The sequence below is a fragment of the Propithecus coquereli genome, unplaced genomic scaffold, assembly GCF_000956105.1.
Source record: "Propithecus coquereli isolate 6110/MARCELLA unplaced genomic scaffold, Pcoq_1.0 Scaffold1, whole genome shotgun sequence".
In the NCBI taxonomy this organism is placed as follows: Eukaryota; Metazoa; Chordata; class Mammalia; order Primates; family Indriidae; genus Propithecus; species Propithecus coquereli.
Window position 1 is genome coordinate 22066577 of NW_012133857.1, and position 24685 is coordinate 22091261.

General features: G+C 41.5%; 1 protein-coding gene across 1 annotated transcript in view; it reads right to left on the bottom strand.

Annotated features, from left to right (window-relative positions):
* Positions 1 to 24685, bottom strand: part of FHIT (fragile histidine triad) — a 265628-nt gene that overhangs the window by 164275 nt on the left and 76668 nt on the right. Inside the window, 1 exon segment of the mRNA XM_012641417.1 lies at positions 845 to 913. Within this exon segment, the coding sequence (XP_012496871.1) occupies positions 845 to 913 (69 nt within the window).

Sequence of the window (24685 nt, forward strand, 5' to 3'; positions counted from 1 at the left end):
TTTCCTTGTTGCATCCAGAAACCACCTCAAAGTCCTTTTCAATCAAGCCCTCCAGGGTGCTAGTGCCATTTGATCAGCTTTAACATGTGGGGAACATGTTTCCCTTCCTTGGCTAGAATAGGTAGATAAAGTGAAATTGCTTTACATTTTGTACCAGACTGATCCATCACACGCTATGTGCTCCACATGGTGGAGATGGACATCTGGAGGTTCTCATGAAGACGAGACCCTAAGAGCAGATCACCTGGCTCTTGCGGAATCCTGTTTTTCAGTGGTTTCACATTTATATCTTTGAATGGGAGTATCCATAAATCAAGTATCTGCTAAAATGTTTATGATACATGGGTTATACTTAGGTCATTCAAACCAACCTAGTTTCTGCTCAAAATAATTCAAAGCTCCACCTTGAATAAATGCTACTGGGAAAGATAAGCTGAGTTCCAAAGTGTTTTAAAAAATTAAATGTAGCATTTGCCTAAAAGAATCACATATCAATCTGCTTAATTTCCATTGGTAGCACTGTAGATTTTCCTCTATAGAGATTCTGAACCATATCTCCATGCAAATATTAGTGTCCTGGTTGGTAAATGACAGGACAGAAATCACAAGCACACTTGGTTTCTGCTGGGCTTCATTTGAAAAAGAAAATAATTATAATTAGTTTTTCTTGGGTTCCCATGATGGCTGTTCTTGACTCCATGGCCTCTATTGTCACTTTCCAAGTCTTACCTTGATAGAATCCCATTTAAGACCATATCTGGGGTGGTACCTGGTTCATCAGGTTGATCGCCTCACACCAACAGCCCCTTTGATCTAACAATAAGATAAGAGGGAGTACACCCACCTCATCAGAGATGCTGTCATTCCTGTGAAAGTCTCCAGCCTTCCTGGAAAGGACATGGACATGAACGTGCTGCAAATGTACAAGAAAGAGAAAATAAAACATGATTATCTCCCCATATATTGTTAGACTTGACAATGATATTCTCATGAAGCCCAATTACTCCACCTTGGTTCCCGCTGGATTATTTTTCAGAGGAAGATGATATTCACCTTCAGTGACTGTATCTGAAATCTGCTGAGAATAGAGAGACACAAAACAGGAGAGTACAACTAACTCAGTGGCATATATGAGAGCTGGAGAGAAATGCCAGCACATTTCAGAGGCTCTATGGAATTATTCATGGCTGTCAGTCTTGGTTGTATTTAGCCAGTGCTTTGAAATGACAGCACATCTTCAAAGGTGACCACTGTGACTCTGAAGCTGACAAGAAATAAGCACTGGTTAACAGAGAGCTGTAAATAAAGAGCAAAAGAGTGAGAGCAGGAAGTAGTATGGGCTGAGTCAGGACTGGGACTTTGATTATAGAACAGTAATATAAACAGTTCTCATTTATTAAGCTTGTATTGCATTATCTAATTTAATGCTCTTCTCTAAAAACCCCGTGAGGTAAGTTCTACAAGGAGCTCATTTTACAGACGAGGAAATCAGTGCTCAGAGAGGTCAGGGCCCCCCAGGAGGCAGTGGAGTCTGCACAGGCGGCAAGGTCGCCGGGTTCTTGTCACCACGTTCTTCATCAGCACATGTGCCGATTCCGTGAACTTCATCTTTCAAACAGCCCATTTCTCTAGTCTACTAAAGCACCGGGTGATATACATAGCAATGCTATTATGCAGACATCGTGAATCAAGGCTCATAGGGTAGCTAATTCAATATATTCTTTAAGGCTAAACTGCCATTTGAAAGTTTTACTTTCCAAATAGCCTCTATTGTACCTCAACTGAAGTTAAACCGCATTCCTGCCCTTGAGCTATGTTCCTGCATTTATTACAAACCGTGGGGAAGAATGTGGAAATGAAAAGCCTGGACGTGGAAAGGCAGACAAAGAACCAGACCTCAACCCTGATCACACCCACCCCTTCCCGGTGACTGTGGTCGGCTCCAGCCTCCAAAGAGCCTCCAGAGAATGTAGGATTAAGTGTCCCTGTGGCTTTGCTGTATAAGGAGTGGGAAATGATACGCTATTAAAGCAGAGGCAGGGAGCAAGGTGGTCCAAGGTGAACGAAGCAGGCAGGAGCTTCACTACAGCCCCTGAGCACACAGTCCCCAATGAGTGACAGATTTTGCCAGAATATTCTCCAGTCAATGATGAAGCCAATCGCAGATCCCTCAGCAACTGGGGTGAGTATGTACTTAAGTCATAAAGAATTTATGAGCATAGGGATAGAGGGGAAAAAATAAACAAGGAAAAATAGATCACAAATGACCCATGGAACCAAATTCTTAGGAGAGCCATGCAGGGTAAGCCCAGACCAAAGTTTATTGAAATCTATGGACTGGGTGACTTAAAAGCAAGACCAGGAAAATGACTCGGTACAAGGAGAGAGCCCACCCTTAGAAGGAGCCTTCACTCAATCTTTACATCCAAAATATGCTGCTATCCTTCCTTCCTTTCCTCCTTTTATCCTTCCATTCCCCTCTATTTCCTTGTCGCTGTCTTCCTCCCTATCATCCATCCATCCATCCATCCATCCTTCATCATCTCCCTTGTACTTTCTAGTAATCAGATGTTCCAGACCAGTGTTCTGCAGCCAAGCTGCCTAATGCAAATCCTGGAGCTACCACATACTGGCCGTGTGACCTGGACTCACAAGGTCTATGTCTCAGTATCCTTATCTATATAATAGGATTGCCGTAGTTTCTACCTCATTGGGTTGTTAAGAGGATCAACTCTGCTAAGCATGGGCTTAGCATGCAGATTTGCACATAGTTAGTACTCAATACATGGAGCTGCAGCAGAATTACTCATTATTAAAAAAAATTTTTAATCTAAAGACGAAGTAGATATCACATTTAGGGATTGATTCCTGCCCCAGCATAAAAGACATTTAAGAAGATCCTTGAATGGGCCATTGTTAATGCATCTCTTTTGCTGAAGCTTGTTTTTATTACTTTGACTACCGATTTGTAAACTTCTGCCTGCACCTGGGGCTTGTTAAAACACAGACTGCCAGGTCCCTAAAACATGCATTTCTAACAAGCTGCCATGTGCTGCTAGAGCTGCTGGTCTAGGATCACACCTTGAGAACCACTGGCTTAGACTCTCCATCTGGTTCCTGACTTCCCTCCTGCCAAGCGCAGCAATGCAGGCACCAAGATAACTCCCTGTTTTGCCTGCCCTACCACATTATGTGGAGACCTACCTGTGAATGCTTCCTTGACTTCCTGCACTCTGACCACCCCCTTGCCTTGTCTGCAGGGCTATGTCTGTTACTGTCCACTACTAACATATGGCAGGCTGTGAACTTACATTAAGGGAACCTCCTGGATCCAGGCTTATCTCCTGCCTCCTTTTCTTTACTTTCTGGTTTAGTGTTCAGGGCTATCTCAACAGGCTTTGTTACCACCGAGTTCTGGAAAAGCCACTCTTGATCAGCGGTAACCACATGAAATTCACTGTGACACTGAAGACTGTAAACAGCTCACTGCACAGGTAATTTTTCCCAAGGGCATAGATCTCAACCCTGCCTAATATCTTGACATAAATTCTTAAGTGACAGGCTGATCACAAGGTCCTGACAACTCATTCAACTTCTCAGAATAGGGAAATAATGATAAAGCCAGCTCAAAGCCTGGCTGTCATGAAGGAATACCATCACCACGGCCTTCGATAGGATGGCATTCGGATAAAACCCTATGAGTAGCAGAGATGGAGATAATTTGACATAATCTCTTCTTCGTGATTTCATAGTAAGCCGTCGTGATCACAATTTACTTTTCTAAGTGCTAACAAAGCATCTATTTCATAAAGCACCCCACAATTTTGCTAGGGGCTGCAGTTTACCTGCTTGAGTTAGAAGAGTATTTTAAAAAGTTCCGTGACACATTCCATACCAAAAAAGTTTTCATAGTCAAATTTTCACAATGCTAATTAGCTCATTAAAGTACCTGAGAGGTCCCACACAAAAGATATTTCAGTTTGTCTCATCCAACATTCCAGAAATTTATTTGATTATGGAGCCCTCAGTTTTTATTCATATAACATTTATGTACATTTTTTGAAAACATACATTCATTCATTCAAAAATATCTATTGCCAGGTATAATTTTAGGAACCAGGGATACAGTGATGAATAAGACAAAGCCCCTGCTCCCTTAGAGATTACAATGGGCAGTGCAGAAAATAAACAAGTAAATGAATAAACACACAATTTAATTTCAGATAGAGACAAGTGTCATGAAGAAAAACATAGTGGGGCAGAACTAAAGACTGAACATTAGGACAATCCAACATTTGCAGTTTGGGAAGAAAAGTAGGACTCAGCTTAAGCACACAGTAAGGAATGAGGCAAACCTAGACGGGGTAAGTTTTAACAGCCTAGAAAAGAAGGAATTTCAAGAAGAAGGGTCATTATCAATGGTGTCGAACATATTTGAAAGCCTGAGTTGGTTTCAGTGAGGTAGAGGGGACAAAATTTTAAAATCCCATGAAAAGATGCTCAACATTATTCGTCATTAGGGAAATGCAAATCAAAACCATATTGAGATACCACTTCATACCCACTGGGGTGGCTATAACCAAAGAGAAAGACAATAACAAGTGTTGGTGAGAGTGTGGAGAGTTGGAAACCTCATACGCTGCTGGTGGGAATGTAAAAGGATGCAGCTGCTTCGGAAAACAGTTTGGCAGTTGCTCAAAAAGTTCAACATAGAGTTACCATATGACTCAGGATTCCACTCCTAGTATTTACTCAAGAGAACTGAGAACATATGTCCACACAAACATATGTCCACATTCTTGTGCAAGAATGTTTACAACAACATTATTCATAATCACCAAAAAGTGGAAACAACCCAAATGACCATCAACTGATGAATGGATAAACAAAATGTAGCACATTAAGAATATGATTTGACCATAAAAAGGAATGAAGTAAACTAAGTGAAAGCATTATGCTGAGTGAAAGAAGCCAGACACAAAAGGTCACGTATTATATAATTCCATTTATATGAAATGTCCAGACCAGGCAAACTCACAGAGAAAGAAAGAAGATTAGTGGTTGTGAGGGGAGTAAAGAGTGACCACAAATGGGCAAAGGGTGCCTTTCTGAGATGATGGATATGTTCTGGAATTACATAGTGGCAATGGTTGCACAACTTTGTGAATATACTCAAAACAAGGAATTGTACACTTTAATAGGGTAACTTTTATGGATATCTCCATAGAGCTATCATTTTAAAAGAGCTAAACTGCAGTGGGTTTAAGAGTGAGAGGTCCTTCCTCCTCCACACTGCCTCTGCTTCTCCTTCTGAACACATCTATTTTATCCATATCCACTCCAGGATGGTTAGTGTAGTCATATTGGTATCTTCTATCCATGCTGTAACATATTGCAATTCAATTATAAGAGATAAAGTCACGGTGGGGAGAGGGCAGGGAAGACTACCCTGTACCATAACTGGTGTCCTGCAACCCATGCCAGTTGGCCCCATGTGAGTCCCTCTCCCCCATCCCCGCTATTGAGCAACTGCAGAAGGCAATAAAGAATAACAAATAATGCCGTGGTAGAAAGATAATGGCCACCCCCAAAAATGTCCATGGCCTAATCCCTGACCTGTGAATATATTAGGTCACATGGCAAAATAGAATTAAGTTTGCAGATGAATTAAGATTGCCAACCACTGAGTCCAAAATTGGGAGAGTATACTGGATTATCTAGGTTGGCTCAACGTCATCACAAGGGTCCTTAAAAGTAGAAGAGCGTGAACATCATTGAAATTTTGAACTTTGTACCTCAAAGGACACAAACAAGAATGTGAAAAGTCAAGCCACAGACTGGCAGAAAATTTTTGCAACTCGCATACCTGATAAGGAACTTGTATCTAGAATACATAAAGAATGATTTACAACTTAAAAATAATGAAAAGACAAAAATCCTAACTAAAATGGGCAAAGAATATGAATAGACATTTCTCCCAAGAAGACACATAAATGAAAAGTATGCTGAACATCCTCAGCCCAAAACCACAAAGAGATACCACTTCACACCTATGAGGGAAACTGTAATAAAAAAGACAGATAATAACAAATGCTAGCAAGGAAGTGGAGCAACTGGAACCCTTGTATAAGCTGGTGGGAATGCAATATGGTGCAGCTGCTTTGGAAAACAGTCTGGCAGTTCCTTAAAAGGTTAACCATAGAGCTACTATAGTGACCCATGCATTAAGTGTGCAGCAGTTTGTTATGGCAGCAAAGAGAAAATGAATACAGATGCCTTTCTGATATTTTTTATCGTAGAATTTGCATATTTTTCTCTTCCCCACTTCTGTGAAGTCAGTATTATTCTACTGATTTTGTAGATAAGGAAAGAAAATGAGAGACAATTTTCCCACAGCAAGACTCAGGAAAGTCTTCAAGTCTATTGCTCTTTCTCTGTTTGGATAATTACCCAAAGTTCTCCACTTGGGATAAGCAAATGTATTTACACATTAAGGTTGCTTTCATTTACTGGTCATCAAAGTAAAATATGTACAGCATAGCAAATCTGGAAGAGACAGAAAAACACACAGGAGAAAATTTAGATCACCAGTTAATCTCACTACCAAACAATAATAATACCTTTTTTTTTTCATGGAGAGTGATATAAACATGATATATGCTTTTCTTAGTCTTGATTGCCCCAGAAGCAAATCCTGAAACCAGGATATAAGTGCAAAGAGTTTTATTGGATCCCTGGAAACACAGGTAAGAGTGTGAGTCAAGGAAACAGGGAAGGAAAAGCAGCCACTAAAGGATGTGCTATCAGGTATTACTTTAGGTGACTGGAGTTTAGTGCCACTGGAGAACTCTGAGAGTCACTGAGAACATATACCTCGGAGTTGTCACACTGGAGGAAGGGGTGAGGAAACGCAGTATTGATATGCCAACTCGTGTCCTCTTTGGTTGAGAACTACTCCTGGGAAGGCATCAATCCTCCAGCACTTCTGTCTTCCCCTATCCTGAGAGTGAGAGAAGCAGGTTCCCAGCGTCGGTCCCCTGGAAGCCAGGCCAGGATGCATTGCAGCCACAGGGCCAAGGGCGAGGTGATGTGGGCTGAGCACAGACCCCATTTGCAGCAATGCTTTTCAAAGTGGTGTCTCACTTCCTATATCTGGAATCCCATAATTTGCTGCTGGGTTGAAAATTCAATTATCTAGTCTACTTTCTGTGGGTGAGATAACAGATAGATAAAAGTCTGGTCATTGGTTTGTCAAGTGCAAATCACAAAGCCCTACAGGTTCCAGGACAAGCCTGAGGTGGCCAGGAGCAGCACATGGGTGGAATAAGAGCACTGCACAAGAGAGGGCAGCAGGCTTCAGTTCCCCCTCCCTGGTTCAGCCAGGGCAGCTCCACATTGGTCTGTTTCTGTGTTGGGATCCCCTGCACAATTTCATTTGCAAAGAGAACCCATTAGTAAAACAAACAAACAAAAACTCCTTGAAAAACCCCTTGATTAGCACTGGAAAACATTAGGGGTGCAGTGGGAGCATCTAATTTCTTCATTTCTACAGAAGATGAAAGGGGCTCTCCTCAGATCAGTGGAAAAGCAATGGCAGAGTCAGAACTAGACCCCCCAAATCCTGACTTGTCATCTAGTGCTTTCTGCCACATTGTGCCCGTTCTGGGTGTCTCCGATCTCAGAAAGGTAGAAAATCTGTAGTGAAGGAGCTTGATGTGCAGACACTGGACATGGAGGCCCAAGGTGCACACCCTACCTCTGCCTCTTTCTGAATGAATTCCTTAACTTCTCTCATCTTCCCTCATCTTTCAAGTGGGCATAAAACCAGTATCCTAAGACAGAATATTTTTGTGCTGATCATATGAAATATGTAGGTAAGGTATTTAAGCTAATGGTGGCATATTCTAAGTATTCAGTAAATTCTAGCAATTCCTATATTACGTGATAGTAGTTCTAAAAATAATTTTGACAGCCTGCTTCTATTCTAAACCAGAAGGCTTCGTTCTGCAGTGAGCTTTGCTGAATGTACTCTTCTCCCGACCAAAACCCACCCACCCCAAAGCTTGTGTTTTCTACATGGCTGGATTCTGCCTTTCTTGATTCTGGCAGGCCTCATCTTCTGCTACCGAGTTTAGGGTCAGCATGGAATCACTGACAGCCACTTAGGTCTAAAACAAATGTCCCTGGAAGTAATGCTGCTCACAGGGCTTGGAGGATACCTCAGCATGACCAACTCAGTAATAAAATGTGTGGTCTGTCAAAAGGCGCAGGCACAGTGATGGTGTCTGACTCTACTGTCAATGAGTTCCTTCACTTAGAATATTGGCAGTGCTCAGGCAGCTGGCATGCCTTTCGTGAAACAGAGGAAGCACAGGTTCCCACGTGTCCAAATTGTCCCACTTGAGTTGGGAAACTTAAAGGAAAAAAAAAGATAAAGAACCAACTCAATTTAAAAAAACAAACAAAGAACCTCCCAGAATTTTCAGAGACCCTGTAGAGTTTTGTGGCTTAACAATTGTGTTTTTAAGCCATACATCACTGGCGGTGCTCCAATTGTGAGTTATAATAATATATCATAAGAGGATGGTGCTCTCATGATATATGGGTGCCGTGCATCATCTAAACACCATGGCTTTGATGATGTATTGCTCCAAACCACAATGAGAGTTTAAAGAAGCTTTTAGCAACGAGACAGCCTTAAATTTCAAATTTTCTAAAAATTAAGGTCTTTTCAAGTCAAATAAAAGCAAGATGGTGGAATCTGATGCTATGTAAAGTGCCACTGAACTCTGAGAGCCTGGGTATGTGTCTTTTCCTTTTGGCTTGAAGCTCACAAAGTTGAAATAATTGGCAGGCTCTCCTTCAATTCCTCCTCCAGGAGAACAGAAGCCCAGGGAACTGAACAAACATGAGCGAGTCTCAATGCATCTCTTTTGTCAATCAATTCCCCCCTCTTCCACACTGCCAGTATGAGCAGCTCATCACTGCCCCAAAGTACGGGATTACAGAAGATGCTGTGATAGGCACTGGATAAACTCAAGAGAGATTATTTTTGTTTTCTTTGTTTTAAGGAAAGAGCTCCACTGAAATTCAGACCAAAAAGAGGAGATAAAAAGTAGATCCACTTCCTTATCCGTCACTCACAAACTCAAAACAGGGCATATGGGAGGAAAATATGCCTTTTCTGTCATGTGTCTTTGTAAAGCAAAGGAAGCACTGATTGCAAATGAGAAGAAAGATAAAAGGTGAATGGCATATGGGCTCCTCACCCAGAGTAGAAATGGGAGTTGTTGTCATAGTTCTGTCACCTTTCCTACTTTAGCATGAGTTTGTAAGATGGTAATGTGGCTTACGAGAATGTATCCACTTTGCTTAAGAATCACTCGCTTTTGGGGGCAAAGTAATCACTATCAATTAAGAAAGCAGGTGTTGGGAGAACTTTTCCTTCTGTTTTTTTTTTTTTTTTTTTAAATCCCACTGCAATAAACAGAACAAAATGAGAAATCTCCCTACTGTTTGTGTAATAGACCCAAACAGGAACAGTGAGAGACAATTACATTTCAAGTGGTTTCCTCCATTTTCCTTTACTAAGTGAATTAAAGGAAAGAATGGGGGTAGAGTTCCTGCCACGTGGAGAGAAACATCTGGGCATGAAGAATTAACAATCTCCCATCTTCCCATTATCTTGCCTCTAGTTTTTCACTCCTTTAGCTTTTCTCTAGTAGATTCTAACTCTCAAATTACTATAGATTTTTGGCATCCAGCTCCCACCCCCCTCACTTCCAAAGAGCAGGAACACCCTATTTCCACTAAACGGAACCATTAACTGTCTCAAAAAGAAGTCCCAGGCATCTTTTCTCCTGTAATAGTAAGTTAAATACATAATCTGGGGAACAAAGACATGGGAATAAATGCATCACCCGCTACTCGGAGGCTGTCAGTTGAATGACGTGAATGAGGCAGCTTTGCATCTCGAGAGATGTGGGCTCTTTCATGGGCTGGTACACGAATCTCCCAAATTTAGTCCGCTTCTCTATAAAGAGAACACTGACACATCATTTAATTATTTCTTCCGCATAAGCTAAAAAGCTTTACATGCACATTTATAGTAATATCACACCACTCATCCGACCACCATTTTAAGTTATTATCAGTTATAACAGCTGCCATTTATGTGAGAATATTATATGCTAGGAACAGTGCTTAGTACTATATATTATCACATCTTCACCAAAACACTAAGAAATAGGAACTGTTATTGTTTCCATTTTTTTCTAGGAGGAAACTGAGGCTTACCGGGATTAAGTAACTTGAGTGAGGTCAACAAGTTGGCTAAAGTGGCCAAGCTGAGATTCAAAGCCAGGTTGCTCAGATGTCAAATCTCATCCTTGTTATGTTCTGCTCCTTCCAATTAAATAACTAGTATCTGGGTCACTGTATGTCCCGGTTTATGTGGAAAAGTCCAGGTTTAGGCACATAGTTATGAACAGGCCACTGTAATTCCAAACAGCACCTCCTTTCACCTTAAAAGTTCTGCTCTGGACAGCATATGTCATGGTCGCCCTAACTAATAGTAAATTTCATGCCAGTGAATCTTATTTTTGTCGATTCTAAGTATTTTCATCTGTCTGTAGCAGTGAAAAACAAAGAAGAAAGGAAGGGAGGAGGGAAAGGAGGCTCTTTTGAAGTTCTCAAAGAATGAGCTACTAACCCTTTAACTCTATCAATACCTTTGATTAAACCTCCAATGTGTTCAGAGAACAGCTTTGTGAGGAAAAAGAAATATTTTAGATTAAAACACGGCCCCTCAGACTCTAAAGGAAAAAGTCTCATGCATGCTAGAAACTTCTGAAGTCGAGAGTTCTTTGCTTATTATCGTCCTAAGAGGCAACAGTAATTGTTGCCATTTATGAAGCTCTTACTATATGTCAGGTACCATATGCCAGGAACTGAACTAAGCACTTTATTTGCAATATCTCGATTATCTATTCTAAAATGACATGATAGATATATCAAAATCATTGTCCTCGTTAATTTATAGATGAGGAAAATGAGGTCTAGGTAGGTGGAGTGAGTAGGTTTGCTCGACTCCAAAGCCTAAGAATGACACTTACATCAACACTTCAGCACAGTTAAACTCGGCCCAGCAGAAGTTCTAAGCCCACGGCCCCCTCACGCCCTGCTATTTACCCTTATGATAATAAGCTTCTCTGCAAGAGAGGCCCATGACAGAGAACAGATTTCTACCAAATTCAAGATCTTGTACAAATATTCTGCATTATCTTTCGGTTCATGATTGGTTTTCAGTGACATAACAGCTTTAAGTTCTTTAAACTATTTAGCAAGAAGAGAGTAGAATTTATAATCACTGCCTTTAAAGAAGTTGACAAACTCAAGCCAGATCTATAAAACCACGACAACCCAATATGCAGGAAGCTCAGATGGAGTCATCACTACTGCACTAGGCTATGCTTATGCGACAAGACAGGCGGAACTCTGGTCGGACCATTCTAGAATAAAAAGTCTTCCCTGTTTAGTCAGACAGTCAGGAGCTCAGAGGTTCTTTGTAAAATTGGTTCTGTTTGCTGCTGGGCAGTGCCTTAGTGATGCCTCCATCTAAAAATGTCTGAAAATGACTTTAAAGGGAATGTTTCTGGATTTGTCACCCCTGTACTTTATTAGCTATTGTTGTAGTCACTGAGTTTATGGTGTGTATTCTTGGTAGGAAAATTAAAGAGTTCTTCCCTCCATGTGGAGTCCCTCTCTCTTTCCTTCTCTCCCTCGTCCTCTCAGTTTTCAAGAGCAGGTTCCAGGGTCACCTCCTTTGTGCAGCGTTCAGACTCTTTAGGGCTCTTCTGATTCTTTGTATGTATCTCAATGGCAGCTTTTTACTACAAAGTATAAATAATTACAGGTTTTTTTCTCTTACTAGTATGGAACCCTGGGCTATTTGTTACTGTATTTTCTCTTGATTATGTCCTTCCTTTATCCCTATGTTCCTGGGATAGAGGACACATTGTGTAAATGCTGGCTGGATGGATGGATGGATGGATGGGTGGGTGGCTGGTCAAATGATAGATGACTACAGTGCTTTTAATTTCTTAGCCTTCTTTTTTTTAAAAAAAGAAGAAACCATATATGCACTGATGATCTTGGCCATTCTTGTGTTTTCCTTTGGCTTGATGGTTCTTGTTCATACAGGGATATGGCCTGTGAAGAGTCATTATGGTCACATCACACAAGCATTTCTTCCCCATCGAAAAGTATCTTTTTACCAAAAGGCAAGTTTGAAGATAATGTCTTTCCAGCCTCACGTAAGTCCTTTTTAAAAACTCCTTAAATAAGCTAAAGTATCTGGAGCAATAGTTCATTCTGAAAACAATCAGCATTGCAAGTACTGCCAAGGGGATATATTTGCTGCTCAGTATTAACTTTAGTAAGAGCCACTGTGGTTCTCTCTCTCAGAAGAGAAGAAACCTACTCTCCCTTTTTTTGATATCTTCTGATCTTCACAAATTAACTTTTGCTAGATAGAATATCAAGAATATGTATTTTTTATTTGAACATGGTATCAAAACATTAATTTGTAGAGTTAATCCCTCTAGGTATATCTTTCTGTTGGGTATACAATAAAAACATTTGGATACAAATGAAACAACAATGGCATTTTTCCTTGTCTTACTCATTTTGTGACAAATACACATTGCTTTACTGTTTGCCATAAACATAATTACAGTTCTTTAATTTATGTTTCAATAAAATGTATAATAATAAATGTTTACTGCTCCATGAATAAACATTCAAATGAAGCCTCTAATGGAGGTTACATGCATTGAAGCAGCTCTGTGGCTTTCCAGAAATCTCGCCCTCTACTTAATGAGCATCATTTCCATAATCTGTGCATTATTGCTTAAGCCTCCCTTTAGGAATATTTCACAAAGCAAGAATTTGTGAAATATTATCAGTCTAAAGGGGAAAAAAATGTTAAGGGGATTAGTAACTTGTCCTCTTAAAGGGACAGCACAAGCTTTCATGTCCCTCCAGAGACAGTAACACAGTAATTACGGAGATAGCACTTCCTAATTATCTCACTAGCTGGGTGCATAACTACTATAGACTTTGCCTCTAAGATCTGGTTTAAATAAAAGTGATGAGAAACCTGGAAAGGTCAGCCATGAAGGGCAAGCATGTGCTAATTCCCTCTCTAGTGCTAACAAAGAGACCAGGAAGCAGAACTATAAATTCAGGGGAGGTCAGGATACCACAAAATGGACACTTTAGGATGTGGAAACAGACAAATGGTTTGAGTATTCAACAGTCACCCTGAAGTAACTGAATTCAGACAAAATCCTAAACTGACGCAAGCTTCATGTCAATGGTGATGTACATTATTTTCAGTGTGAGTTATTTTTTAGGAAAATTACTTAATATAATTTTATGTCATTATCATTTTGAAAGGTTAATCTATTTTGAATAATTTTTGCAAATTGTGTTCCAAAAAACAGGTGCTTTTAAAAAGAACTAAAGCGTAATGATATATTTCTTTCTTCTTTGTGCAATAGCTATGACTGGGTTATTTAACTAGAGAGAAAAAAGATGCCAGGAGAAATCAAGGAACAAAGACCCTTCTCAGTGCCGTAAGATCCAGATACTCAGCCTCTACAGAGAGGTGATGGAACGTGTTAAAGTGACGGCTGTCACTGTGCGACATGTCAGCCTGCTTTATTGGTGGATTGGCACAAGTTATTTCAATATTGTCAGGAGGGACTCATTTTACATGGTTGGAAGTTGTGTTTCTTCAGTATGAATAAATATCTCCAGACCTATGTGCAACATTTTAAGACTGTGCTGTTATTTACTGTAGGAACTGGGGCAAGCAGCTAGGAGTTCCAAAGTGAAGCTCTCCTTCTCCCACCATTTTATGATTTGCAAGGAGTAACTTTCTCCTTGCTTTGACTGTTAACTGCAAAATCTTTCAAACGAATATTATCGTTCCTTAACACGAGCTGAATGCAAGATTTTCACCATTTCAATATGGCTATTTTCACATATGACTTCAACAAAATAAAACATTCAGCATAAATAGAATTTAGTGTTATCCAAATTTTATCACAATTCTCCACTGGAATTTTTTTTTCACATCCCAATTGTTTTTCTCTTGGTACATATGCTTTCTTGTTTTTAACGTTTCTTAAATTAGAAAGAATTAGGCAGAATCATCTTTTTGAGGGTTACATTTTCCTTCTGACTCAAGTGAGCAGGTATTTATAGCAGAGTCAAACATTTAAAGATGACAGCCTCTTCTAGGATGAAGCAAATCTCAACCTACAGAACTGCTCAGCAGGGCTGGTGCTTCTTGCAAGTGTTCTATCCAGATGTGCTACAATAACATACTAGTTTTGAAATTACCACCTTGAAAAAACATCTGCACCCCATGTTCATTGCAGCATTACATCCAATATCCAAATATATATGGAAAAAAACCTCAGTGTCTGTCAGTGGTCTATGCACATAACTGGTGATTGTATAGAACTAGTGTATGTATACACAATAGAATATTATTCAGCTTTAAAAAAGGAACAAGATCCTGTCATTTGGCACAGTGTGGATGAAGCTGGAGGACATATGTTAAGTAAAGCAAGCCAGACACAGAAAGAAAAAAATTGTGTGATCTCACTTATATGTGGAATCTAAAAAAGAAAAAAAAAAGTCATATATACCGAGATAGAGAATAAAACGGTGGTTACCAGACTTGGGTCGGGTTGGGGGGAAATGGGGAGATGTATGTCAGAGACTAGAAAGTAGCAGATATGTAGGATGAACAAATCTGGAGATTTCATGTGCAACATGAGGACTGTTAATAAAATTGTACTGTATTTGGGATTCCTGCTAAATGAGTAGATTTTAGCTGCTCTTGCCACAAAAACAAATAAACAAAAACATGAGTAACTACGTGAAATGCATGTCAATTTGCTTCACTAGAATAACCATTCTACTATTTGTATGTATCCCATAACATCACACTGTGTACCTTAAACATACACAATAAAATTTATTTAAAAACAAGCAAAAAACGCAGCACATTATCTTCATAAATGGTTACTTTTCAAAGTAACCATTGTAAAATATGCTGGAAACTCCACCCCAACCCACTCCCCACAACCCAGGAGCACTGATTTGATAGCTCAAGACAGGATAAATGACTCCGATTAGGCCAATGATCCTGAGTTTTATAGGGACCTCCTAAATCATCGCTCGGTTTGGGGCTAGAATGATGATGCTGGGAGCATCCGGAGGGCTGCATATCATCTCAGCCTGGCTCCCACACAGGAAGCCAGAGAGATTTGTGGGACCCTGCCTGGTGGCTTGGAAGCACAAACAATGAATACTGCTAAGGCAATGATAATAAAAGAGGAAACAGGCAATAGAGAAAGGCCAGGAACCAACCCCATTTTTCTCATATTATATTTTGTTGTATAATGAGGCAGAGCAATTAAATAGGTGCTGCTCGGAAATTCAATGCTGTGAGAAATTGATAATGTTTCTTTTTCTGGGTGATATTAGTGATCGAGGCCCTGGATTTACATTGAATAAACTTTTTAGTCTAGAATGGAGCCCTTGCTAAGTTTAGTCTCCACAATGCAATGTGGACCGCCCATTCATAGGGGACACACCGCACTATGTCACCTAGTCGGAACCCACTTTCACAGGGGGAACTGCAGTGGAGTCTTAATGACAACTCCAATTTGCCAGGAATCTGACCTCAGACCAGAAATTTACAAGGGTGAAGACCTTCCAGGAACGTTTAGCATGAATGGCTCCCTCACAGTGTGGGTCAGAATTTGCTGTGCAGGAGGTGAGGTGAGGTGAAGAGTTTATAATGATTTTCCTATGCCTTTTAACCTTTGGAATTAACATTTGCTCAAGAAGGCCATCTGAAGGCCGACTGTGTATTTTGCGTGTGAAAAAATAAATGTGTCTTCTTGGCATCGGCTTAGGACACTGCTGAGCCCTGGCTACTGCCAATGTCAGCTTAATTCATTAAAACGATTAACCAACAATCAACTTTTAAAAATTAGTTACCCAAAACAGGCCATGCCAGGCCCGTGGACATAAATTCTGAGAATCAAGTTTTGCTCCTGAGAAATGTTACACCTTCCTCGTCAAAAACGCCTACGCAGGGAAAGTCACAGGTAAGAATGAATGATTAGAGGCCCTGCAGCTGGCGCAAGTGTAGAAAGCACTCGCCATGATCCCGCACCCACCAAGTCAAGATTTCACAGCAAGCATAGCTCTTACTTTAAGCCCAGTGACATGGAAGGTTCAGGTCCCTAACCTCAGGTCACGGGATGACAATAGACAGATTCTGCAGCCTGGGCTCAATTCCTGGTCCTGTCCCTTACCAGCTGTGGAGTCTGGGATAGTCACTTAGCATCCAGAGCTTCAGCAATCTCATTCATAAGATGAACCTATCTCATGGGGCTACTGTGAGGATTAACACTGCAAAGTACATGTTGACTAGTACTTGGAACTTATCATGGATGTCAGTGTCTGCAGCTGTCATTGCTTCTGCTCCTGCTGTCACTGTTGTTGCTGCTGCTAGTACTACTGTTCCTACTACAAGGACTACTATTGCTACCTGACTACAGAAAAAACCTTTCAATTAAAAAAAATCCATAAAAATTCATTTTTCATATCTCAACTTTTTTTAAGGAGTTCACTGGTCTTTAAAAAATCATTCCATTGAAGCCTAATTTATAAAACAGACACAAGTAGAAACGTTCTCCTGGAAGCCAATGTGGGAATCCCACACACACATCTCAGATAAACCCCGGGGCTTCCGCAGGGCATAGTGTGAACACCTTCGCTTACGGAAGGAGACGGAAAGCAGAGAATTGGGCTTTCTCCTGTTGGGATACAAATCCTTAGGCAAGGAGCTTGGTGATTAAGAGTGTCAAGCTTTAAAGCCAGATGAAATCCCTGTTCCAACTTTCATTTCCTGCCTGATCCTGGCAAGGCAGTCGAACATCTCTAAGCTTTGGGTTCTACATTTATAAAATGCAGATAATAAAGCATCTTCTTCAAAGGGCTTTTTGGGAGGATTAAATGAAATAATACATGGAATGCTCTTAGCACAGCTCCTGGCACCGTAAGAAAATGCCCAATGAATGTAAGCTGCTCCTCTAGTTACTCTTATCCAGGTTTCTATTCAAGTATCACATCCATAGTGAGAACTTCCCCAATTCCTATATGTAAAAGAGCCTCCATCCTACCTAAAATTAAAATCTGCATTTATTCACTTTTTCAGTTTTGTGTCATATTCTTAGCTATGATCTCAGCACCTGGGACTGTGACCAGCACACAGTAGGCACCCAAGAGGTATGTGTTAAATGCGTGGGTTAAGGAGGAGGAGAGAGGAAGCACCCCTACTCAAAGTTCAGGAGACTGCAGAAATGCTATTGGACTTGAGCAGATACAATTCTTTAAAGTAATAGGAGAAATAAATTTGATGGCACGTATGTTGTGTACGTGTAATGGTGTAAGATGATTCTTCTTACACTGCCAACTGCCCTAAACAGTACTCTGTGAAGGCACAAAAGGGGAAAAGGAAGAAACAGACTTGGTGTGAGCCACAGGGCAGGTCTAGCCAAAGTAGCAAGGATGCAGTAGGGACAGGGACACCAGTGCCCTCACTCGCCTCTCCCTGTTTCCTTCTCTTCAAAATTGTTCTACATTATGATCTCTCTCTTTGTTTCTCAGCTGTATTTTGTCTATGCAAAGGGCCTCCTGTGATACCCTATGTTCTCCTTTATCCTATAAAGTTCCATAGCCTCCTGTGTGGGTACTGTGTAGTTAGACAATTAGAGTTGGGATTTTTGTACTGCCTTAATTATCTGTTTTGTGGATCTGTGTAATATTGTAAGCACTTTTTTTTTTTTTGAGTTGGGTCTTACTTGTTGCCCAGGCTGGATGCAGTGGCTATTCACAGGTGCAATCATAGCACCCTGCAACCTCAAACTTCCTGAGCTCGAGCGATCCTCCTGCCTCAGCCTCCCCAGTAGCTGGGACTATAGGTGTGTGCCACTGTGTCTAGCTGGATCTGTGTAATCTTCACTTTCAAAATGTGATATTAGACACTGGCAAGAGCACATGAGAATCAGAGCTGCACCCCAGGTACTACCATGTCACGAGGCTCATGAGAGAGATGGGGACTCCTGCAAGGGCTGCAAGGGACCCAGGAAAGGAAGGCACAAACCACCGTGGGGTACTCTGAAAGCAAATGCCTCCTGCTCGCTCCTGATAACCAATGCATATGGTAGGATGTGGCTTGTTAGGTAGTAAGGGCTCAGGATAAAGTGGGGTGGCTAAATTGGAAAAGGGTTAGGAACTGGAAATGTATTAGTGTGGGGAAAAGTGACATCACTTTGGGGGAGAGCTTACTCCTGTTGTGAACTGGGCTCTTCCCTTAATTGCATGGCCCCATGATGCAGTCAGTTAAATCTCCTAAGGCCCTGAGGTCTGGAATCATCTCATGATTTCCCTTATAACCCAACGTGGCCTGGCAACTAGGGGTGGATCCTGGTAACTATTCACACCACCACCCTGACAAAGGCCTCTAGCTCCCCCGTTTCAAGGTTCTCTCCCTACTCTGTCCCCCCGACATTTCTGAAGCCCTCATTCCATCTTGCTCGGTGGATTGCAGTTCTCTGGCTGTGAATCTAAATTTAGCCTCACAGCCTGGCCCATCGTATGTGGCCTTCACACAGACAGCCTCTTTGATTCTTAGGCAAACACTTGCTTTGAACCAGAGACCCTTGGATTCCATGTCCTATTCCTTTCCCATAAACTATATTTTTTCTCATATGTCTGTACTCAGATTTGATGCCCCAAACCCAGCTTGAGCCTAAGTCTCATTTTCACTCTCCTAACATGTCTGGGACAAGTTTTGTCAGACTTTTGGCTAAATATTCAACCAAGAAGGGGGGCTGTAAAAGGAAATCATATTTACAAGACAGGACAAATGCTTTTTAAAAAAAACTAAACAGCAGTTCTCCTTCCAGATAACCTCACTTGTATATTCCTCCAGAGCAGTGCTTTCCAACGCTCCACGTGGCTCATTCCCTTTCTCCTGCTTAGGAACCTCATTCTCTACCAGGACTCTAGGTTGTTCTGCCTGAGAGATTCTGATAGCTCAACCAGTTGCAACCAGAATGCTGAACCCACTATTTTGAGCAGAAATCTGCTCTCCTGTTATATCAGTAAGAAGAAAAACAAGGCCTGACACTGAATGTGGGTGCATCCTTGAAAGCATGAGATTTGCTGAGGTTTGACTCCTTACAAAGGAAGCGCTTGCATGAGGCTGGCAGCAAAGCGGAAACTGGGAACCAGAGGGAGACTTGGGCTCCCGGCTTAGAAGAGGAGGCCGGTAAGCACCAACCTTTTTTAGGTTGACAGAAGTCAAAGATTTTTTTAAATGTGAGATCAAAGAGAGATTAGGCAGCTGGATGGGGAGCAAACAAAGAAATATTTTCAACTTAACATAAATCAGCATGGAAATTGGAGAAGGATTACACCTCAGGGACAGAAGATGAGAAAAACACTAACAACTATTTTACCTGCCATGCTTCCATTCTCCCAGCCTTCCTCTGCATGGAATATGAGAAGAAGGGACCTTGGGAACCTTCATGTCAATTTGAACCACTGGCTGCAAATGGAAATGAGAACAACTCTACTCTCCTTGACGAATGACAAGAGGCCACCTTACTGCTACCTGCATAAAGTATCACCTTAGCATAGAGACCTTGCAGCCCCCCTCTCAAGTACCAAGACCAGCCTAGGAGGAGAAGAAAGAACATATTTGGTTTTGCCATGGAAATTCTTCTATACCCCAACATCCTTCCTTCATCATATACACACCCTGGCTCAACAGAACATACATATCCCCGAAAGGTACCGGCAGCTGGAAGAAGAGCATAGTGGCAAAAAAAAAAAAAGAAAGAAAGAAAGAAAAAATACAGCTCTGGAGTTGGACTACATGTGTCTGAATCTTCATCCCACCACTTACACACTGGGTTACCTGGAGCAAGTTACCTGACTTCCCCAGGCTCTGGTTTCCTCTTCTGTAAGATGGGCACAACACTTTCTACATCTCATAGTATATATTTCCCTGAGAAGTGGGAATAAATTATGCAAAATGAATGCTTAGCGAAGGCCTAGCACACAGTACCAGGTACTCTCTAAATGTTAGCTATGATTATCATTTTTATCAGTAAAAGATAAAACAACCCTGGCAACTTATCTGTTCTCCGTGTCCATAATTTTGTTGTTTTTTTTTTTTTTGAGAATGCCATATAAATGGAATCATATTATTTGACCATTTGAAACGAGCCTTTTTTCATTTAATATTAATGCCCTTGAGATTCACAGAAGCTACTGTGAGTATCAACACTTTGTTTATGGCTGAATAGTACTTTACAGTGTGGATGTATTAATATTGCAGTTTGTTTAACCATTTACCTTTTGAAGGACCTTTGCGCTGTATGCAGTTTTTTGGCTACTACAAATTAAATTACTATAGATTTGTGTGTGTACATAAGTTTCCATTTCTCTGGGATAAATGAGCATGAATGCAGTTGTTGGGTCCTATGGCAAGCGTATGTCTGGTTTTTAAGAAATCACCAATCTGTTTTCCAGAGTGACTGTTGCATTTTATATTCCTGCCAGAGAGATTCAGTTTCTCTCATCCTCACCAGCATTTGGTGTTGCCACTATTTTTGTTTTATTTGTTCTAATATATGCAGTGATAATTCATTATGATCTTAATTACATCTCCCTATAGGTCAGTGATGTTGAATAACTTTTCATGCGCTTGTTTGCCATCATTTATCCTCTTCAGTGAAATATTATGCCTTTTGTCCATTTTCTAATTGGATTGCTCCCTTTTGTAGTACCACAGAGTTGTGAGAGTTCTTTATGTACTCCAGATACCAGTCTTCCACCAGTAACTTTTTAAGTTTCAGGAATCCTTCCTGGGTCCCTTCAACTAGAGAGAATCTCTTCTTTCACTAACTGCTTTACAGAAGTTTGTATCTTCCACAGATGGTGTTCCCTGGCTGCCTTACTAGTCTACAAGCAGGATCCATGTCCGTTTGTCTGTCTTTCCTCAGTGCCTTGCCAAAATGTGGGCAGTCATCTGGCATTCCACTACTGTCCACTAAGTGACTGAATCAACATTACCTGAATTTTCATTCAGTTACTTTGGCCCAAAGCAAAAACCATGGTTACCATGGATACACGAGCTTGTGATAGATGTGAATCATTTAATACCTTGGAAAGAATAACTAATTACAAGAAGAAATACACACACTCAGATGTGTCAGTGATTAATTTCTTCTCAGCTACCACATGTCAAGCTAACACTGCAGCACACTACCATTTACTGAGGAGTTTCTATTTATGCCAACCTGTGGCTCCGTTTGGCTAATTAAGCACACATACATTTCAGAACTTGTGATCTATGGGCTGTGTTTACATATGAACATCATATTCAATACACAGGCAATTGTTTAGCACCTCTAACCTATTTCAGGTCTTATATTTAATTAGTGAGAGTTGCTAACGGGAAATACAAGGTATGACTTTGAATTAAACAAACAACTACCTTCCTTACTCATCACAACAACAATGCATAATTAAGTAATGAAATACCTGAGCTTGGGAGAGTCTTTCTTCCATAGGAATTAGAGCTCCAATAAGGACCTGGCCACAGGGGGAGTTTCAGAAGGACTGTAGGTAAGGAGACATGGGAACAAATTCTAGTCCTGCCTCCTGGCCTCTCTGGGTCTCAGTGTCTTTGCTGCAAAATGAAGAAATGAATAGTCCTCTCCCCCTCCCTCTCTCCTTCTCTCTGCCATGAATGTTCTAAAGATCACATACAATAACAGAGGAAGCTTCTCTGTTAAAAGCACAACATAAAATACAAGAATTACCACTGCTTCCAGTTAAGAGGATTTTGTTATTTTGGTCTTATGCAAGAGAAGAAAAACAATTGCCATTGAAGAGGCTGTGACCCCTCTCTCTTTCTCCCTGACCTCATCTCCTGTTCTTCCTCTCCCTGTTGGTAGAACCAGGCATCTTGATCTTCCTCTGCTCGCCATCATACCAGGCACTTTGCAGCCTTGGGCCAATGCCCCCTCCACAGCGAAGCCTTCCCCTGATGGTCCCTCCGAGTGAAACTATCACTCACTCGCTCTTATCTCTCCTCTTTCAATGTAGTCACAGTACCTACCACTGCCTAAAAGAATTGTGTTTCTTTATCTGTTCGCTTGCTTTCTTTTCTGTCCTGCTTCCACTACTACCCTCCACCAGAATGCGGAGCAGTAAACTTGATGGCTCTGTCTTATTTCTACACTACAAACTCAGGCGAGTTCACTGCAGTCCCCAGGAGGGGATGCATACATTATTTCCCAGGGGACAGACCTCACAGGCACTGAGTTCTCAAGGTCCCCTGGGATTCTACAGCCCATAAGTGACACAACTTCATAAGAGTAAGTAGTAGTGATCACAGGAATAGTATTAGGATGAATCATATGAAGTTGCCAAAATTTGCTGTTTTGATCCTAACCACTTTTTAAAATTTTTAAAATTTTTTTACTTTAACTTTTTTTAGAGACAGGGTCTTGCTCTGTGGCCCAGGTTGGAGTGCAGTGGCATCATCATAGCTCACTGCAGCCTCCAACTCCCGAATTCAAAAGATCCTCCTGCCTCAGCTTCCCTAAGTGCTGGACTACAGGTGAGTCACTGAACACTGTCTGACAACCTTCATTCAACGATCTCCTCCTTCAGCCTTGTGCTGTTGAGCATGCTAACCTCTTTGCAGTCTCACTGACATCACTGGAGGCGATGGCCTTCCCCGAATTCCTCTTATAGTGGTGGTTCTCATCTCGTCACCCACAGCCTTGCCTAGCAGTTCCTGGATTCCTATTTCACTGCCTTCTACCTTAGTTACTTACTCTTAGGGACACATTTTGGATTTTTTCCCATTATCCAAATTATTTCACCTCCGAAATCTGAAACTATGGGACCCCTCTTTCTGAAACAGCCTGCTGGGTGTCTCTATAAGAACACCCAGACTACACATTAAGTCTACCAGGTGTAAAACTTAGGTTGCTATCTCATCACCGAAGCCAGTATCCCAGACATATCAGGTTCGAACCCCTCGGGTGACACGGACATCTTCTCACTTCCACTCTGCCCTTAGTCTCTGTGGAGTCTCCTCCCTCTCTGGTGACCGTTCCTCAGTTCTGCCCAGTGTGACAGGCCACTTTCAGGTACTCACCTCCCTGGCCAAAGCTGGAGGTATGGCTTTTTGATGGTCTCTTCTCTGGTCTCACTTCATGGAGTCTACATGCCACACTCCTACTCAGCATTCAGATGCGATCTCTTCAAGCTAATTTCTCCCTCTACAGGGGACTAGGTTCTAAAGTCAGCCAGTAAGGGGGAAATCGTGGTTAAACTACCCTGGAAAGGTCTCTCAAATCCAACACATCTCAGCAAGTCTGAAAAGTCCCATTTTCCTTTATTGGAACCAAGCACTGGTTCTGCATTTGAACACCATTTGGAGCCTGGTGTGGATTTAGGGGCAAGAGGGAGGAAAAAATATCATATCCACACTAAGCACAGCAAGACGCTCCCCTCATGGGGGGCCGCAGTCAATGGAGGGGACGTAGGCACTCAAGCACTGCCTCTTGCGAAGAATGGTCCATTAGTTAAATCTGGGACTCTCTTTCTCCCAGAAAGAGAGTTTGCCTCTTTTCATGTTGCTTTCGTGTGTCTCTCTCTATCCCCCGAGTGTGTGTCTGGGTGTCTCTTTCTCAAGCTCTGCCCCATTCCTCATGCATGTCACATGTCTGTCTCTGTGTATGCATCTGTGTGCGCCTTGCTCTGTATCTCTGTGTGTCACTGTGTATCTATGTGTGTTTGTGTGTGTGTCTCCCTTATCTCTGTCTGTTCATGTCTTTCTCTGTGCCTGTTTCTGTCTCTATGTGTATACGTCTTCCTCTGTGGCTCTCTCTCTCTCTCACTCTTGATGTGTCTCTGAGTGTATCTCTCTTTCTCTTCTTGTGTATGTGCATCTCCCTCTTTGTAACCTTTTGTTTTCATGCGTGCATTGGTTCTGTGTGTACGTGTCCCTCTCTTTGTATAAATGTCTCCCTGTATGCACATTTCTTGGGATGTAGGTCTCTGCCAAGCACTTAGAGTTAACTGATTTCAGATCTATTAGCTGCACAAGATTCCCTGCCAGGTGTGCCAACCCTGCCCTCTTTGGCATTGCCACACAGACTGACTACCCTGGCCCAGACATTTGCAGACATATTTTTAGCAAAGTAACTTTCTCCTTTTTTCTCCAACAAAGACTCATGCTGAAGGAATCTCCATCAGATAAAAGGAAACAGGTCAGGCACAGTGGCTCACACAGTTATAATCTTAGCACTTCGGGGGGTCGAGGAGGGATGATCACTTGAGGCCAGGAGTTCAAGACCAGCCCGGGCAACATAGCAAGACCCTGTCTCAATAAAAACTTTAAAAAAAAAAAATAGCTGGGCATGGTGGCACATGCCTGTAGTCTAGAGGAGGGTGTATCTCTTGAGCCCAGAGTTTGAGACTGCAGTGAGCTGTGATGATG